This window comes from Schizophyllum commune (assembly GCF_000143185.2).
Source record: "Schizophyllum commune H4-8 unplaced genomic scaffold SCHCOscaffold_2, whole genome shotgun sequence".
Classification (NCBI taxonomy): Eukaryota; Fungi; Basidiomycota; class Agaricomycetes; order Agaricales; family Schizophyllaceae; genus Schizophyllum; species Schizophyllum commune.
Window position 1 is genome coordinate 2,732,225 of NW_026089539.1, and position 17,683 is coordinate 2,749,907.

Sequence of the window (17,683 nt, forward strand, 5' to 3'; positions counted from 1 at the left end):
TCCTCTGTTTCTGAATGGTGAGTGCGCGTCCTTTCTCCCACATGATGACCCTATAGAAGTCAAGCACTTACGCATCGTCCAAAGGGCGATGTGTTTGATGATCATCCATGCTAATACTGATGCTACCTGCTACTCTTCTGTCTCGCAACATCAGACTGACTGTCTTTCAGGTCTTTAATGTCGGCCTTCTTGTCAACAATCTGACGAAGTCTCTCTCCTCACCTTCCTCTCCCCGCTTACCTTCCCTTCACACACTCATATCTGCGCCATACATGCTTCAACGAAGGTAGGTCGCGAAGTCCTATCTACGAAATGATTATATTCTTGTCCGCGACGTACACGTATGACGATAACTATCTTCAATTCAATGTCTTCAACCAAATGATTTCCCTGTCCCGTCCCTGTCCAATGCCTGCAGCCCGCTGACTTATTCAAGAAATCCGTCAAAAATGTCCGCTATGCATCTGTACGGCTGTAAGGACCTGAGAATGTGTAGAAGGAAGATTGCGCTTGGGAAGGTCTGTATCTGTACAGCATATGACTGTAGGTTTCCCTTGTACTGTAGACAGGTGTATCAGAGGCGTAACGCTTGCATGACCTCTTCCGAACGACGACGCCAGGGCCAGTTGAAGCGTTGTTCTGAATTTGGGACTGCGTGTGATGGGTTTGTCCAAGTTCGGCGCGCGACGCGCCGCTTCGTCTGATCCCACATCTTGACCGTCCCTTCCACTTGCTGCCGCTCCCCTTCGCCGTCGCAGCCGCCCTACTTTCGCTCACCGGGCGCACACCAATCGTTCCTGACCTTGTCTTGGAGCTAATTGTCCCTGGCGCGCTTTCCTCGCGCGCCAACCTAGTTTCGGCATGGCGCCATCCCTCTCGCTCAATCCTTCTTGGCCGCACTACGCGGGGATTGTTGTAACTATTCTCAGTGTGATTCTTGGAGCGGGACGGTATCTTCTAGGTGCGTGGTTGAGAACGACACGACAGATCCAGGCTGACGAGCCATCCCACGTCGCAGACTGGCAAGATCCATACCGCTGCGATGCACTTCTGCAGCGCGGTAGCTGGCTTGACTCGTCGTTCAAGAACTGGCAGCCAGATGGTGCGTGCTCGCGTTCCCCCTATGTATTCTTGCGTTGACGCTGTCGCAGGATGCATGATGCATCAGTACAAACCAGCCGACGCAGCAACATGTTTCGCGTCGCGCGACGTCCTCTTCATTGGCGATTCCATCACCCGCAACCTCTTCTTCGCGTTTGCGCATCTCTTGGACCCATCTATCCCTGCGACAACGCCTACCACTGGTGAGAAGCATGCAGACTACACGGCGCGCACACCATCGGGCATGGAGCTCTCCTTTCGCTGGGACCCATACCTCAACTCGTCTGCAACCACAGACGCCGTACGCGCTCGCACTCGTGGCGCGCCGCGGCCTGCGCTACTCGCTCTGGGAAGTGGTCTCTGGTACCTGCGCTACGCGGACTCGACGGGTGGACTTCCCGCCTGGGAAGCTAACACCGAGGCCCTTCTTGCGGAACTCGCTACCCCCGGACGCTCGGCAGCAGACGCCGTGGTCATCCTGCCTGTCGAAGAAGTCGTGCCAGACAAACTCAGCCCCGAACGCGGTGCGACGATGCGTTTGGCGGACATCGACGCGATGAATTCGGACTTGTACCACCGGATCGTCCCTGTGGGATCGTATGCTCTACCACCGACCGCGCGAGGTCCTGCCCCAATTGCATTGCCGCTGGTGTTCAATCGGCTCTTGGACAATGCCGCGACTGAGGATGGACTGCACTTCGGCCCGGACATGGTGCGCACGCAGGCCCAGATACTGTTGAACATGCGATGCAACGACGTGCTAGACAAGACATTCCCCATAGGTGCGATGACATGCATTTACCCCAGCAGATGACTGAGTTGTTTATTGTTGCAGACAAGACATGTTGTCGCAGCTACCCGACGCCGTCGTTCTTGCAGCTGCTCTTCATCGTATCGCTAGTGGCCTGGGGTCCGTTCAAGTTATGGGGCGCTTTCCGCGGCGGTACGTTACTTGCCTTCTTAGCTTGAAGAAGTCGCGTCTGACGCGCATTCAGGCCACCTTTCTTTGCCCATTGTACTGCGTTCAGAAGACATCCCACCACTCGTTATCTCAATCTCTACCTTACTGATCTTCCTGGCGGATCGCACGCATTTCTACTTGAAGGAGCAAAAACAATACGAGCCATGGAGCTTCGGTGAGTGAAGGCATGTGTCCGGCCACGCGCAGCTCCTAAAGGTTCTCTTAGCGTTCCTCAACCTACTGACTCTCGGCGTCGGGCTGGCAACGGTGAAGCGAGGTGACAAGGACATGGGCTTCCTGAATCGCGACCAGACGGATGAGTGGAAGGGTTGGATGCAAAGTAAGCGATCGCAATTTTCTATTGTTTCGTCACTCATTGTGGATATCAGTCGCTATTCTCATATACCACTACACCGGCGCGTCGAAGATCTCTGGGATCTACAATCCCATTCGCGTGCTTGTGGCATCGTACCTCTTCATGACTGGGTACGGACACGCCACGTTCTACATCAAGAAGGCAGACTTTGGATTCTTGCGCATCGCGCAGGTGAGCTGATTTCTTGTAAGCCAGCAATGCCATACTCATCTGATGCAGGTCTTGGTCCGCATTAACCTCTTCACCTGCATCCTCGCCTACATCATGAACACGAACTACATCGTGTACTACTTCTCGCCCTTGGTATCTTTCTGGTTCCTTATCATATACGCGACCATGGCGATTGGCGCGCGGTACAACGACCGCGCCCCGCTGTTGGCCGGCAAATTTGTGACTAGTGCCGCAATCGTGACTGTTGTCATGAAGGGTGTGTTGCCAACTTTGTCCTTGCCGCAAATCTTTGTCTGATACTTTCTCACAGCTGGATGGCCTATGCAGAGCCTTTTCGACCTCCTCGAGATGCTTTGCAACATCCATTGGTCGGCAAAAGAATGGTCCTTCCGAGTAACCCTCGACCTGTGGATCGTCTATGCTGGCATGTTCGCTGCATTGGCATTCATCAAGATCAAGGACCATCGGCTGACCGAGCATCCCTACTGGCCTCACGCTCATCGCGCGGCTGTGTCATTGGGAGGGATGGTCCTGGTCTGGTTCTTCGTCTTCGAGCTGGGCCAGGAATCTAAATTCACCTATAACGCATGGCACCCATACGTCTCGTGGGCGCCTGTGCTCGGCTTCGTCGCGCTGCGCAACGCGAGTAGCGTGCTGCGGTCTAGCACTAGCCGAGCGTTCGCATTCATCGGACGCTGTAGCCTGGAGACGTTCGTGATCCAGTACCACTACTGGCTCGCGGCGGACACCAAGGGCATCCTCCGCGTCGTCGGCTGGCGACCAGCAAACTTCGTGCTGACCAGCGCGGCGTTCATCTACCTCAGCTGGGTGGTTGCGGACGCGACGGGTATCTTGACCGCGTGGATCTGCGGTGGCGCCAAGGGGAAGGGAGGATTACCTGCGCCGGGAGGACGACAACAACAACAGGCACAGCAAGCACAAGGCCAGGAGGCGATCCCGCTTGTGCAGCAAAATGGGAGCAGCGCGGAGGAGCCGAAGGAGGGCGAGCAACCGCGGCGAGCGCTTGATCGTCTGGCGGAGAGCACGGCGCAGTCAGCTTCGCAGCGAGGCTTCCGCGTGTGGGAGGGCGATGATGGGTGGAAACCCGGGCTAAAGGCGAAGCTAGGTGTGTGGCTTGGCGCGATGTGGCTTGCGAATGTTTTGTGGGAGTACGTGTAGAGGCGGTGGGCGCGAGGACGCTTTGAACGGACTGTAGCTATCGTAAATTATTCTAATCGAGAGAGGGGCATGCTGGACTGTCGCTGCGCCGCCTGCGGACGCTGCGCTCGGACTCGAAACTTCAACATGCAGAATTGGATTTCCCGCGGGGAAGACAAGACCGTGACATCACGGAGGCCGTGCCACCGCCTCGCCACCGCCAAGGCGCCGGCGCGGACCCGACAACAAGCACCTTTTCTTTCTGACGACCACGACGGCGAGCACGAGAGGATCGCCAGCCAGCACACATATCATGACCACGCGACTGAGTACGGATCACTTTGGCGACGGCGCCCAGCACACATCGTTCGGCGAGAGCAGCGCGACGCTCGCACGCGCGCCATCCTATGAGACGCACGGGAAGGCGCCCAGCTACGACTACGACGATGCCTTCAATCCGTACTCTGACGACAAGCAGCCGCATCCGCAACAACACCCAGAGGACGAAGCCTTCGATCACACCAAGCTCGATGGCGCGGGCGCCAACGTGTATCGCTCCGCGTCGACAAGGAGCGCCACAAGTTACACGCCGAGCCGCCCCCTCACGTCCTACGTTGATGAGAACTTCAACTACTACAACACGAAGCCCGACCCCCAGTCCGAGGACGCGGACGCGAGCTTGATGCAGAACGCGGCGGGCATGCCAGGCAAGCGCGGCTCGCGGATGGAGGGCATGGGCTACCAGGACGCGCCGCGTGGCATGGATCCTGAGGAGAAGCGCGGGCCCTTTGCGCGCTTCCTCTCGAGTGGCAAATACCCCTTGGACCAGCGCATCGAGGACAAGAAGCGCGGGATCGGGCGCCAGCGGTATCCCTTCGTCGTCTGGGGCTTGACTGCGGCAATGGTCGGTGTCATGATCTACGAGTGCGTCGTGAACTACCGCGAGCAGCACAATCCGGTCTCGTTCAAGCCGACTGTGAACCCCATGCTTGGCCCCTCCTCGTCGGCATTGATCAACGTCGGCGCTCGGTTCCCCCCATGCATGAAGCTGGTCGACGATATACCACCCTCCTTTGAGTTGCCCTGCATGAACACGACGGATCTCAATGACGCTACCTACTGCACAATAGAGGAGCTCTGCGGGTTCGGTGGCTTCCACGACAAGGAGCCCAACCAGTGGTTCCGCTTCATCACCCCCATCTTCTTGCACGCCGGTATTGTGCACTTGATCCTCAACATGTTTGCGCAGGTTACGGTTAGCGCGCAGGTAGGTTATGATCCTCTGAGTGATAATTAGTACTGATCCATGGACCAGATTGAGAGGGAAATGGGATCTGGAGGGTTCTTCTTGACCTACTTTGCGGCAGGAATCTTCGGGTGGGCAATGGCAATTACTTGCAACGGGCGCAAGCTGATTTCGTATGTAGTAACATCCTCGGCGGCAACTTCGCCCTTGTGGGCATCCCGTCCGTTGGCGCATCTGGTGCCATCTTTGGTACTATCGCCGTTACATGGGTCGACTTGTTCGCGCATTGGAAGTATCAATACAGGCCAGTGCGAAAGGTAAGGCTGCGACGATTTCATATAGGCCTCGCCAAAGCTCATGCATGACTTTCTAGCTCATCTTCATGATAATCGAGCTTGCCATCGGTATCGCCATTGGTTTCATCCCATATGTCGACAACTTCGGTGAGTATTCATCAAACGAGCAGCTTGAAGCCTACGCTGACCGTACGCAGCACATCTGGGTGGCTTCTTGCTTGGTCTCTTGGTCGGGACGATCTTTTACCCAGTCATCTCGGAGACGAAGCGGCACAAGGTACGGATGGAGTCCCGCCCTTCGCCAGGCCTTTCTCATGCGCTCTATAGTTCATCATGTGGATCTTCCGCTTGGCTGCTATTCCTCTTGCGATCGTCCTGTTTGTGGTGCTGACGAGGTACGGAGACGACTCGCGTATTCCAAAAGCACCAAGGCTGAGCTATTGCAGGAACTTCTACACCTCAGACCCGTACGCTTCATGCCCTGGTTGTCGGTACTTGTCTTGCTGGCCGACGGACGCGAACAATCACTGCAAGGGGTCAGTGCAGCTCCCAGCCTTGGCCTTCATTCACTTACATCGCTCCCAGGACTGGCTTGACGAACACAACTGTGACCACCAAGACGACCCGTGACCTCGGCCTTACCCTCCTTGACGGCCTTCTGCTATGAGCTTCCAACCTCCCAGCTGCCACCTTGCCCCCCAGTCATGTCCATGTTACCCCCCAAGCTGCCGCGCAACATCAACCCCATCATGTTCGCCAGGAATGTATCCACTACTATCTATTACTTGCACTTCAGACGATGGACTTGTTTGCAACATCATTCCCTTGTTTTCAGCACTCACGCCACTACATCTTCTTGTCTAGTACTCACTAATTATTTACCGATGTCGGTACGCTCGCTCGGACGATTCTAGCTACTTGAATGCTTTGACGAATTATTGCCTGGAGAATAGGCCCTCGTATACCGGACACGCGGACCGATGCTACACGTCCCGACGATCACGCGGGGTACCGCCTCGAACGTTCCCTGCTGCTTACTGTCATGTCCGACGCTGCCGCCGACAGCGACAACGGCCCTCAGAAGCAATGCCGTATCTGCCTGGATGGCGCTGAAGTTGAGGGCGAGCTTGGTCGTCTAATACGCCCTTGCCTATGCAGGGGCTCCATCTCAGTTGAGCATCCGCCTTGTTCCCGTGTGTCGCGGTCGCTGAGCCCGCCCCCAAGCGCAGTATGTGCATGTTGAGTGTCTGAAGCGCTGGCGTTTCTCCTCCACATCGTCGAAGGCCTTTTATGAGTGCCCACAATGTCACTATCAGTACCGCGTCGCGCGGACACGCGCCGTGGGTATAGCCACAAATCCAGGTGCGTCTCCCTAGTATTGTATGCTCCCAGTGTCTTGATCCATCCCTAGTAATCATCGGCGCAATATCTGGCATTCTCTTTGTATCCCTCGTCATGCTCTCTAGCGTCGTAACGAACTACCTGATGGGTAGACTGGACGAAGACTCCGGCTACAGCATCTGGTACTACGGCGGCCCCTTCTACGTCGCCCCATACGACCTCATGCGCGATCTCATACGCGCAGCTCTCCGTATTCTGCAAGACGGAGACGTCACCACCCTCCTTGACCAAGCTGCCTACGGAAGACCTACCCGTACACGGGATCCACGCATGCCGCCGCTGAAGGTGCCGACCCCGCGGGGTAAGCCCGGCTTGGTCATGCGGTTATTGCGGCGGTTTGTCCTCGGGCTGCCTGTCGTCGGCGCGGGGTCGCTCATACAGATGCTCTTTACCGTGGGCTACCTTGCGCCTGTACACTGGCTGGCGCGGTACCGAGCACGCAGGAGGACAAGGGGAGGCGGAGGCGATATAGCAGCACTCTTGATCATTGGACTCTTGCTGGTGGGCGCTTTCAGGTGAGCTTCTTACTTCCTCCTGAGTGTCGCCGGCCTTGCTGACCCAGGCGAAGGGCGCTATACGCCGTATACCAGTTCACGCGCCGCCAGACAACTCGCTTGCTTTCACGGGCAGAGGACGCGATCTTGGAAGTGAATACCTGAAGTGCTTTTAGGCTCAATCGCGGACATTGGAATGTAATACTAATAGGATCTCAATCATTATGGCTCGTGCTTCTCTCTCCTTTCTTCGAAGACCAGATACATTGGGCGGTGCTGCAACCGCAAGTTGAACCGTGACATTACATATGACCATACACCCATATGCATCCACACGTCTTCCCTGCCCCGCGTGCGTCAGAAACAATACCAAGCCTATTGGACTCTGACCCCAATTACAGTAACCGCCTGTGTGGATACTTCAAGGCTTCTCGCGCCCCGGGTCTCATCACGGAACAACCATTGTCTAAGTTGGTCCGTATGCGTGCCACAAATCCAAGCACCGTTTGGCCGCGTATTCAAGACATATTTGCCACATCCTTCAGAGCGAGCGGATGACGCCATTGATGTCCGCCCATCGGTAGACAACGTGCTAGAGGACGCGTCTGTGTCACTCACGATACTCTGCCAACCGTGGTAGCTATCCCCTGAACTCTGCACGGGCAGGATCGTCTTGCCTTGGGCACATGAGCCACGGCAGCAGACGAAGATCTCACTCACTGATAGACGTCATTTACGGTCCAACCGCGCGCTCTATGGCTGGTCTACGAGGTATATAAACAGACGACGTTCACCGAGGAAATCATCATCCACCACTCAACACTCTCAGCACTCCGAGTTCTCATCAACCTTCAGGCAACATGTCTCGTGAGTGTATACGATGCCGACCATGCCACATCGTCGCTGACGATGTACGCAGAGAACAACACCCACAAGAACCCGGAGCGCGTCGCCGCCGGCTACAAGGGCACTCTCAACAACCCGAACGCCGGGCAGGAGGCCAAGGAGAACGCGTCCCAGCGTCTCCGCGAGCACGGCGAGGACCAGCCGCGCGCCTCCATCGGCCGCTCGTCCAGCGGACTTGGTAGATTATCTCGCTCGCTCTATCAAAGCCACAACACTTACCACGTTCGCAGCCGACGATATCGACTCGGACGACGAGTACGTCCCGGGCCGCGACGAGGAGCGCACCGGCCTTGGTGATTACATCGGCGGCATCGACGCTGGCATGGCGAACAGCAACGAGCACACCAACAAGAACAAGGGCAACGTCATCGGCGGGTACAAGGCCACCCTCAGCAGTAAGTTTGCAAGTTCAAATCTCCTCAGCGGTATACTCATCTCCCTGCTAGACCCGAACGCTGGTGAGGAGGCGAAGCAGAACGCGCGCGAGTTCCTCGACAAGCAGGGAGTTGAGCACAAGTGAGAAGTACGCCTGTACAGTGTAGCATAGGAATGGAACATGAAGCAGACGTTGCGAACTTTTGAGGCGCATGTCAGGGAATCTCGAGGGTCATGATCCTTGAGCTTGCCGTCACTGTGCCAGCATGATGCAATCTATAGCTCAAACCCTCGTTGTGTATGTGGTGTATTCCGGAAAACAAAGCGCATGTACAAGTTACATCGACAGCATATGCAAATTACACCTATCAACCCTTACCAACTTCTCCGTAGCTGCCTCCGCACCTCCTCGTACAACTGCCGTGTCGCCGTCCTATCTGGAGCCACTTCGCGCAGGTATTGCTCGACGACCTCGTCAAGGCGAGCAACCGGTACCTCACCGCGCGCTTGAGCGTTGGGTTGTGGGCGCCGCGCCTCCTGTATCCAGGCGTTGAGCAAGACAGCGATGTCGCTGGACACCGTCTGAACGTTGTCCTGCGTGTTGAACGGCGGAATCTGCGAGGTTGGTTAGCCTGGTATTACCCTCGACTTGCGCACAATACGTACCTGCGATTCATACATCTCATGGAAGATGTCCCATATCTCTGCGTATGGGACGCCGCAGTCGATGAGAATGCGTGCAGGCCATCCGTCCTCAAGCTGTCCCTTGTGGTTTAGTCTGAATCGCACGAGCAGCTGCGCGACGATCCCTGCATGCGGGTCAGTGAAGAGACATGGACCGCTGAGAAAGCACCCACGCAGCGGGAATGCGCTATCAGACGGGTAGAAGCGCTGTCCCAGTGGAACCACTCGTGCCCGTATCTGATCCGCTTGCGCTATGGCATCCTCAGCCACCTCGACGGCTACATGCAATGGTTAGAGGTTGGTACTGAGTGCGACCAGGCGGACTTACCCTCGCGGAAGAGCCCATCCCATATGCCTCGCACCATCCCCTCATCGCGTACATCCCCTATGTGCAAGCACAAGAGCTGTATAGGACGCAGCTGGAACCTAATTGCATAGTTGTCCCATAACTGACAATCTGTGAGCACCGGTCTAAGTGGAAGGAGAGGTTGACGCACTGAGTTAAGGTCATACAACTTGCCATTGAGGTCGTCAACGAGTTTCTGTGCCTCGGGAGGCCACTCTGCTTTCTGCGCGTTCAAGTACGCGTAAATATCCAGTTGCACCTGGGCGACCTCAAGCTTTTCCTCCAAGTCAGTCAAAAACGCGATGCCGGAGTCGACAGCCGTATTTGGGGTGATCGGGTGAGACTTGGCATTACCGACAGCGAGTGTGAGCCACGCGACCCTCTCATTCAATTCGACCTCGAACCTTGGACTCGTCAGCAGAAGGGTGTGCTATTGGAAAGAGCGGGCTTACTTGTCGTTGTCGGCCATGCATGCGAGGATTTGCGCTGCGTGCAAATTCTGTCCATTCTTGATGTAGAACCGCCAGAGTAGGTCGTATCGCTCTTGATCGGCAGGCTCCCTAGACAGGTACGCTTCCAAGAACGGCGGTCGTTGCTGAGGATGTCGTTAGCTAGGTGCTTCGTGAGCATCAAGGTCAGGACTTACATCCAACAGGTCTTCCCAGAGCCCGCGTCCAATCAGCCATTGATAGAGATGAGCATGGAATAGCTCGTCGTCACTGTCGAACGCAATTTGGTAGGCGATCAGATTCAGCCGCTGCTCAGGCGGCGTTCCCTGTTGTTCCTGTTGGGCAGCTCTCTCCTCAAACTCCTCCAAGCAGCCCGCGATGAGATCGTAGCATGCTTTCCGCTGCTGGAATTGGGCTTGACCAGGGTCACCTGGAAGACAGCCATTCCTCCAGAATTGGCGTCCACGCTCTTCCTGATCAAGTGCCTTCGCGCAGGCCAAGGGCAGTTCGATGGCGCCTAAGGATGCCATGCAAAGGTTAGGACTGGCTTCTAGGTGATACTCGACACTTACCTTTAGGATAATCGAGGTCTCTGAATTCGCCGACAGCTTTCCTGAGCTTTTGGAACTCAAGCGTGCGAGCACCCTTTACGTAGAGCCTGCTTGGTGTCAAATACTGGATAGGGACGGCCGTAACGAGTGCGCGTACATCAGGGACTCGTTGCACCAGTGCTGGCGCTCAGCAGGTGTCTTGGCGTCGGCGGCTTTGTTCATGCTCTCCGCGGCCTACCAAGCGTCAGCACGGTTATAACAACGAGCGGCAGGGAGGTATACCTTGTACAGCATGACATCCTCAGCGCTGCAGAATGACGGACACTTGCGCTGCAGCGTCTCGCTGACGGTGTCGATCTATAGACCTCGTTCGTTAACCTTTCCTCCGTGCTTTTTACACACTCGCTCACCTCCATCTGGCCGGTCATCTGCTGGTCGATAAGCACATTGATGAGGGCGCGCGACACCGACATCCCGGCCTCGGTCGTGATAAGACCCTCGAACGTCAGCCCCGCCAACTCCTTCCGTAGTTCTGCACTGCATCTGATTGGAAAAAGCAATCATCGTCAGTCGACTGAACATACGATGAGAGGACATGATCATACCGAGGAACGAGGTTGCTCAGTTGGTTCAAGTTCATGAAAGAGACGAACTCCAAGGCCTCGATGGTACGCCCGAGAAGGCTGATCAGTTGCTCGACGGACCGCTGCTCTTCCTACACGGTCGTCGGTTGGACTGCGCAGATGCAAGAGGCGAACCGACTCACCTTGATGGCCTGCTGGTCCGGAATATTGGCGCCAGAACGAGAGCTCGAAGCGTCCAAGGGTACACCGTGGAACAGGGAAGGGTTCTGGTCAAGGAAAGACTTCAACGACATGAGATTAGTTTGAATAGTATTCAGCACGTCCGTCGACACGGAGAAGGCGGTCCCTCTGCATGAAGGTCAGTTATAGGCATCGCATGGGAAGAACCAAGGCATACGTTACGTCCAACAACCTGGCCTTCCAGAAAGGGCGAAGTAATCTTGCAAGGTAGACCGCAAGGCCTTCCCGCTTGCCACTGTAGGTCGTTGTTCCCTGGCTCTCTCCTTACATCGGTCAGCCGATATTTGGGTACCAGTATGCAGAAAGCTCACCAGTCGTAGGCGCTCCATACGTAATCCTCTCGGTGAATGTCGGGCGCTCGCCAAGCTCAAAGAACGCCTGCTTGACGGTCGCACCCATGTTCGATGCGGGGTTGAAGTCGACGAAAGAGTTTCCAGCCGCAAGAGCCAGCAACATAGCGCACGTCTGGTCGCGGCCAAATCTGCAAGAAGGCTCCTGTCAACTGGGGATATCTTATGGTTGACGGCGAAACATACCCGTCCCGGAAAAGCAGCATTGGCTGAATATCCCGATCCGACTCGTAGTCCTCGATAATCGCCTTCAGGTAGTCGATGGCGCGCCGCTTCGCGATGAAGACCAAGCCCTCACTGGTCATGATGATGAACTGAGGCGGGCTCTCGCCAGTTTGGCTCGCCAACTCGTTGATGACGACAGGTGTGGGTGTGTCGTTGGGCGTTGGCGGCGCGAAGGTCTTCGGGGCCGGCGCAATGGCCCAAGTCCCCAGTGGTATGTCCAGAAGCACAGCTTGTTCTGTAAGTGGCGGACGAGGTGGTCCGCCCGCGGTGAGTGCGCCAGAGTAGGTCGACTGAGGTGGTGCTTGCGCGGGGACTTGTCCAAGATTGCCTATCCTGGTGAGGTCGGGCGAGAGACAGAGGATGAAGTCGTTCATGTCGCTTGCGGGTTGCGAGGCGACAAGCAAGCCGTTCGAATATGCCGCGTTTTCGACCGCGGAGACAACAAATGTTGGTACATTGCCACCGGCAGCTGGAGGCTGACCGCGGAAGCCAGGGCGTAACGACTGTGCTTGACGGAGAGGATGAGGCAGATTGACGGGCGGCAGGCGGACGTGTATCAATTGCAGCGCACGACCGCCAGAGTTATAGCCGTACGCATAGTTGTAGGGGGAGGCTGCAGCAAAGTACAAACGCACAGCGTTCTTGGTGACTGCCATGAGCTGCACGCCCAGACGAGACTCCTTAGGCTCGATGACGTGCAGAGTAGATATCTCGAAGTTATTTGGTGTCAAGGCTGGGGCCGCGGGAGCTTTGTCTTGGGCTTGTTTGAAGACGCTGGACAAAGTCTGAACATGGTCGAGTTTCTTTTCGGCGCCCAGGCGGTAGACGCCTATAGAGTTGCTCGCAGTCAAGGTATAGATCATATTCCTGTCGGGGTCGGACACGACGGAGCGAATCTGATCTGTTGCGTGTGAGCATAAATGGGGGTCAATGCTACTGTCCTCGCACCTGTGGCTGCTGAAGTCGTGAACCGGGGCAAGAACGATTGCACACCGCCAGCGGAGTGGTTGATCAGCTGTATGCGCTTCCCAAACCAGCCTTCGCTCTCCTGGTAGTGCAGTTCGTAGAGGTTCCCGTCGTCCGCGCCGCACATGAATATTCGACCGTCATTCGTCCCAACAACGGACGTCATTTGGACCTCGTCCGTGGGCACACTCAGGTCCGTCGCGTACATGCTGAGGTCTTTGCGGCCCCCTTCTCCTGGCGCGAGGGAGACCGCGATGAGTAGCACGGACAACTTCGTGCAGATGACGAGCAGGTGTTGTATGGCTTCGATGAACAGCCCCCGCTTGGGCTTCACGACCGCGACCGCGCGTATAACGTCTGGCTGGTCCACGAACGAGTTGATCTCCTGCCTAGAAGTCATGAGTGGTGGTTATAAGGCATGGTAGAGGGAAATAGTGTACCCTTCGTTGTAGTCCCAGAGGAATAGCTGGTGGTCAATCGCGATCCATGCGCGCTCGATCTCGGGGAGAAGCCCCATAGCCATGTTGACCTTGGTCGCTGCATGACATTAGCATACACTCCACTAGTAGCACTGATAACGCACTTGTAGCATACTGAACCAACGCATCCGGTATACGCAGAAGAGCGCGCTTTTGGTACGGCATGCGCGCGTCGTCGGCCGCCACGCTGTACGACGCACTCGCCTGCTGACCCGCTACATACTAGTCAGAATTCATTGAGAGTGGCATTCCAAGTAGACGCACGAATGCTCAGGGTGTCCCCCAGGTCCGGGATCGCCTGCGAGTCTTTCACGAGTTGCTCCTGTAGAACGCGGCTGGCGCCCTGAAGTGAAGAGAGGTCGACCTGGGCAGACTTGGGGGAGGGGCTGGGACGCATGATGGACGAGGAGGGATCCCCCGCGCCGAGAGCGCTGAGCGAGAGGGCCGACATTTGGGCGCGGTCGTGCAGGACCTGAACAAGGACGCGTTTTGTGAAGTTCGCACGCGACGCGTGAAGCGATCAGTCACACTGACCGTCAGTATGGACCCACAAGCGCGGACCCATAGGTTCAGCTGGTACGCCGACAATGGTCAGAACCAAACACAACGTTGCATGCAAGTGTATAGGCTACTAGTACATCACAAGAATATGCTGACGACTTCACAGGTCGTCGTAAACATCATCATCGTCTTCTTCCTCATCTTCATAATCATCCCAGTCCGACTCAAAGTCATGGTCGATCTCGAACATGCCCTCCATCTCGTCCGAGAAGAACCCATCATCTTCCTCTGCGACATCGTCGGACGATATGAGGCCATACTCGCCGTGTGGTACGCGACGGAAAGGAAGATCTACCGACACAGTTTCGTGGTCGGGGACGATAATCTCCACCGCAGGCCGTGCCCCCGCAAAAGCCTTCAGGTCCTCCGATGTCAGGAAAAGTCCCGTCCGCGGCTCTCCGGTGTAAAGCACGGTGTTGACGTGCATGCTCTGTAGGCCAGACCAAGATTTCTCGGATACCGGAAGCGTGTCCGGATTTGTGAGCAGCAGGTGGCGAACGGTGGAGAGCGACCGGAGGAAGGGCATGCACAAGGATCGCTCGAAATCGTACCCATTATGCAAATGCAGAGTGTGCAGTTTCGGGAATGGGTTTGTCGATTTCGGCGCGCCCTTCGGAGGCGGGAATAATTGGGAGTAGCCCTCACTGGAGTACCCGCGATCATCAGATAGCTCAAGGTATTCGAGGTTGGGCAGGGAAATGGGGACGCATGGCCCACGCGCAAGGCTATCTATCGCATCCACCGCGAAACGCTTGATTGACGGCGCCTCTACGAGTGAAGGCGCTTCTGCATCGCTGCCTGCGACAAATGGATCATAGAGAGGAAGCGCAAGACTCTCCAGAGATGGGCAATCGCGGATGATATTCGCCAACGCGAGCGGAGGAAGGTGAGTGATATTGAGGGATACGAGGCCAGCCAGGCGCGGGGCGCATTGTTCGCACCCGCGAATTGCCTTCAGATGCCGGAGCATTGGAAGCCGGACCACAGGATGCTCCGAAAGCCCCCAGAACTCGTGTTGGCGAGGGTGGTCGTTCTGGTAGACCGAGTACTCCAAGCGCCGCAGCAGAGGGGCGCCCTCTACCGTCGCGAGGATCTGCTCGACCGTCGACATCGCCCGTCCCCGGATGATGAGCCATGTGATGCGCGGAACAAGCCCAGCGATGAAGTCGAGATGCGGTATTTCGTCGCTCTCCGGGACGCAGTTGACATGGATAGCCAACGCATGGTCCCGCGAGCGTGAGACGTATGTGCTCGCCCGCGCGTACGATTGCGCATCGCAGAGGTCCACGGAGATGTCAGACCATAGTTCCGAGGTGTCGAGAGCGAGGGAACGCCATAAACGGCAGACTTGAATGATGATGGGAAGGGTCTCAGAGGTCGTGCCTTTAGACGCCCATTCTGAGTCCGCGGAAACGCAGGCTCTGAAAATCGCCACCAGAAGCTCGTTTGGCAGTTCAGAGAGCTGCAAAACCATAGTGTGGATTCCGTTCCTCCTTCCGTCTCTTCGGCAGTACAGGCAGCCTCGATTATGCGCTTAGGGGCAGACAATTGGGGTCTCGTGCTCCCCTTAATTACTGCAGATGATATGAGCGAAAGCCCTAGCTACGAGTATATGTGTTACTCGTACTTGCTGACTAGCCCGTGCCAAATCGAGAAGTTCTAAGCGCTGGGAGATGATGGTGGGTAATGAGCAAGACAAAACGCCTGAGTATGACCTCACGTGGTAAATGTGGCGGGGGCCAAAACCACGTGATACAGTATGTTCGACTTCGTATTTTGGTGAAGCCGTTTGAACAGTACCATGTATCTCTCCCGTATATATGTACTAAAGCTACCTGGCTCTACATACACTTTATGTAGCTACACGAATGATTGCCTGGCTGTTTACGACCGAAACGATTATAAATACCCGAGCATGTTTTGTTTACCACCTATCCTTCAAGCGGCGTGTAGTAGGCAGACACACAATACGGCCATGTGTATACTACTACCACGCATAATCATAATCATATCCGTAACCGCTGTTGTAGTCAGCATAGCCATATGCATCGCTGTTGTCAGCATCACCGCTATGTCCATGTCTGTACATGGGAGTTGGTAGGAACGAAGTGTGGTCATTCCCTAACTGCTCTGTGTCCGAGTCTTCCCCCCAAAATTCCCCCCAGTCTTCACCATCGCCCCAGCGATCATCGTCGAAATCGCCTGGATCGGGGTACTCGTCGCTCCATTCCTCTTCTTCAGGATCCTCGAGCTCCGCTTCTTCGGCAGTGATGAGTCTATAGCCTCCGCCAGGGGTTCGATGAAGCGGAATATTTTCAGCCAAAGTATCAGCATCGGAAAGGATGAGCCGGACTTTGGTTGTCGCCTCAGTTTCAACTTTGCGCACCATCGAGGGGAACACGCTCGATTTGGTCAGAGATCCGGAGACGTGAAGGCTCTGCAGGTCTGGCCAATGCCGAAGGGATGGAAGGGAATTTCCATTTGTGAGCGCAATATGGCGCAAAGACCCAAGTGACCGAAGGAAAGGCATCGTGGGGGAGTGCTCGAAGTCGAAGGGTTTCTGTAGATGAAGACTAACGAGGCAGGGAAAGGGTCCCGATGATGAACCTTCGCTGGGAAACACGCTGGCTAGGTCAACCCCGTGCTCCCCGCAATCATCATAGAGCTCCAAGTATTGTAGGCGGGGCATATGCAGATGCGTCACCGAAGCGTCGGGAGTCAGCTGCTGGAAGCTCGCCGCAAAGCGCTTCACAGAAATCGCCTCAACGCTAGAAATGACCCCTGTGCTGTGGTCCTTCACTTGGGCGACCTTGAAACGGGGAAGGGCAAGCGTTTCCAATGCCGGGCAGTCCTGAATGACGACGGCCAGCTCAGCCGCAGAAAGATCTGTGATGTGTAGATGTACGAGCTTTGCCAATCGCGGATGGCACGAACTACATCCATGGACCGCCTTCAGATGCCGCAGAGCAGGGAGGTAGTCGAATTGCTCGACGGCAACCAAGGGATGATCATGGCTGTCGAGCTCGGCGTAGTATTCCAGACGCTGCAAAGAAGGAGCCCTGGTGCGTAGACAACGCAGTATGTCATCGATTTCTGACATCCGTCGACCTCTGATATTCAGTTCGGCAAGACGGGGGCTGAGGACCGTCAAGAGAAAGCTCTCGTGCCGGGTGAGGCCTCTGGAGGCGAACATGCTCCCCTCTATGGTGTCGATATGCACTTGTATCTCCCTGGACCGCGCGCGAGAGACGTATAAGCGAGCACGGGCACGAGACTCGAGTGAGAAGAGATGCACGCATATGGTTGTCCAGAGTTCTGCAGCATCGATCGCAATCGCGCGCCAGAGCTGGCATACGTGGCTGACAAGGACTGGGAAAGACCCGGATCCTTCATAGATCCACTCGGATTCGAGGTCGATCCCAGCTGTGAAGACCGCCAGCAGGAGCTCGTTCGCCAAATTCGAAATCGGGCACGCCAAGGGAGGTGTGTTGTAGAGCGCGACGGTGTTCTGAGGACTGCCCATTGTTTGTTTTACTGTACTGGCACGTTATATCATATGGGAAAGAACGAAGGGCATGTAATACTCACGAGGTAGACAGAGGCCTGATGAGAGTGGGAGAGCAGATGCGCTGGGGCGAAAACCTCGTGGGTCACGATGACGCATACTGTCACAGCTGCGTCGTTCCTAGTAAGTGCGATTTCCGAGTAGGCAGTCACCAACTCGCTGTCAGCAAGTAGTGTCCGAGTAGCGCAGCCTGTACGT

General features: G+C 55.9%; 7 protein-coding genes across 7 annotated transcripts; 4 read left to right on the forward strand and 3 right to left on the reverse strand.

Annotated features, from left to right (window-relative positions):
* Nucleotides 1–689: 689 nt before the first annotated feature.
* Nucleotides 690–3,901, forward strand: SCHCODRAFT_02744701 (Cas1p-domain-containing protein). The gene is made up of 9 exons (XM_050347185.1): nt 690–961; nt 1,019–1,102; nt 1,152–1,883; nt 1,937–2,044; nt 2,097–2,237; nt 2,289–2,402; nt 2,452–2,609; nt 2,658–2,865; nt 2,920–3,901. The coding sequence occupies exons 1-9, from the start codon at nt 862–864 to the stop codon at nt 3,786–3,788; spliced, it is 2,514 nt and encodes an 837-aa protein (XP_050202364.1). The 5' UTR covers nt 690–861; the 3' UTR covers nt 3,789–3,901.
* A 626-nt stretch (nt 3,902–4,527) lies between these two features.
* Nucleotides 4,528–5,939, forward strand: SCHCODRAFT_047563 (rhomboid-domain-containing protein; the record flags this gene model as incomplete). The annotated part of the gene is made up of 7 exons (XM_003038492.1): nt 4,528–5,034; nt 5,083–5,144; nt 5,195–5,330; nt 5,387–5,456; nt 5,507–5,586; nt 5,637–5,704; nt 5,756–5,939. 7 exons carry the CDS (start codon nt 4,528–4,530, stop codon nt 5,937–5,939), a joined length of 1,107 nt encoding a protein of 368 aa, XP_003038538.1.
* Nucleotides 5,940–6,313: 374 nt separating this feature from the next.
* On the forward strand, nt 6,314–7,452 carry SCHCODRAFT_02612192 (uncharacterized protein). The gene is made up of 4 exons (XM_050344520.1): nt 6,314–6,480; nt 6,534–6,671; nt 6,721–7,225; nt 7,279–7,452. The coding sequence occupies exons 3-4, from the start codon at nt 6,765–6,767 to the stop codon at nt 7,367–7,369; spliced, it is 552 nt and encodes a 183-aa protein (XP_050202365.1). The 5' UTR covers nt 6,314–6,480; nt 6,534–6,671; nt 6,721–6,764; the 3' UTR covers nt 7,370–7,452.
* Nucleotides 7,453–7,821: 369 nt separating this feature from the next.
* On the forward strand, nt 7,822–8,486 carry SCHCODRAFT_01115986 (uncharacterized protein; the record flags this gene model as incomplete). The annotated part of the gene is made up of 3 exons (XM_050341048.1): nt 7,822–8,071; nt 8,124–8,288; nt 8,341–8,486. Coding segments are annotated over exons 1-3 (318 nt in total), but the record flags the coding sequence as incomplete, so codon positions are not given.
* A 215-nt stretch (nt 8,487–8,701) lies between these two features.
* On the reverse strand, nt 8,702–13,850 carry SCHCODRAFT_02744705 (nucleoporin-domain-containing protein). Its single transcript, XM_050347186.1, has 20 exons — nt 13,624–13,850; nt 13,464–13,574; nt 13,321–13,417; nt 12,863–13,269; nt 11,876–12,815; nt 11,651–11,820; nt 11,497–11,602; nt 11,282–11,447; nt 11,121–11,230; nt 10,926–11,058; nt 10,798–10,872; nt 10,673–10,749; nt 10,537–10,622; nt 10,162–10,481; nt 9,968–10,110; nt 9,667–9,919; nt 9,498–9,618; nt 9,343–9,447; nt 9,152–9,294; nt 8,702–9,100 (listed from the first exon to the last, which is right to left on the reverse strand). The coding sequence occupies exons 1-20, from the start codon at nt 13,808–13,810 to the stop codon at nt 8,861–8,863; spliced, it is 3,990 nt and encodes a 1,329-aa protein (XP_050202367.1). The 5' UTR covers nt 13,811–13,850; the 3' UTR covers nt 8,702–8,860.
* Nucleotides 13,851–13,951: 101 nt separating this feature from the next.
* SCHCODRAFT_01143011 (uncharacterized protein) lies at nt 13,952–15,649 on the reverse strand. Its single transcript, XM_003037147.3, has 2 exons — nt 15,548–15,649; nt 13,952–15,494 (listed from the first exon to the last, which is right to left on the reverse strand). The coding sequence occupies exon 2, from the start codon at nt 15,392–15,394 to the stop codon at nt 14,021–14,023; it is 1,374 nt and encodes a 457-aa protein (XP_003037193.1). The 5' UTR covers nt 15,395–15,494; nt 15,548–15,649; the 3' UTR covers nt 13,952–14,020.
* Nucleotides 15,650–15,711: 62 nt separating this feature from the next.
* Nucleotides 15,712–17,540, reverse strand: SCHCODRAFT_01115981 (uncharacterized protein). Its single transcript, XM_003037146.2, has 2 exons — nt 17,509–17,540; nt 15,712–17,454 (listed from the first exon to the last, which is right to left on the reverse strand). The coding sequence occupies exon 2, from the start codon at nt 17,441–17,443 to the stop codon at nt 15,908–15,910; it is 1,536 nt and encodes a 511-aa protein (XP_003037192.2). The 5' UTR covers nt 17,444–17,454; nt 17,509–17,540; the 3' UTR covers nt 15,712–15,907.
* Nucleotides 17,541–17,683: the final 143 nt, after the last annotated feature.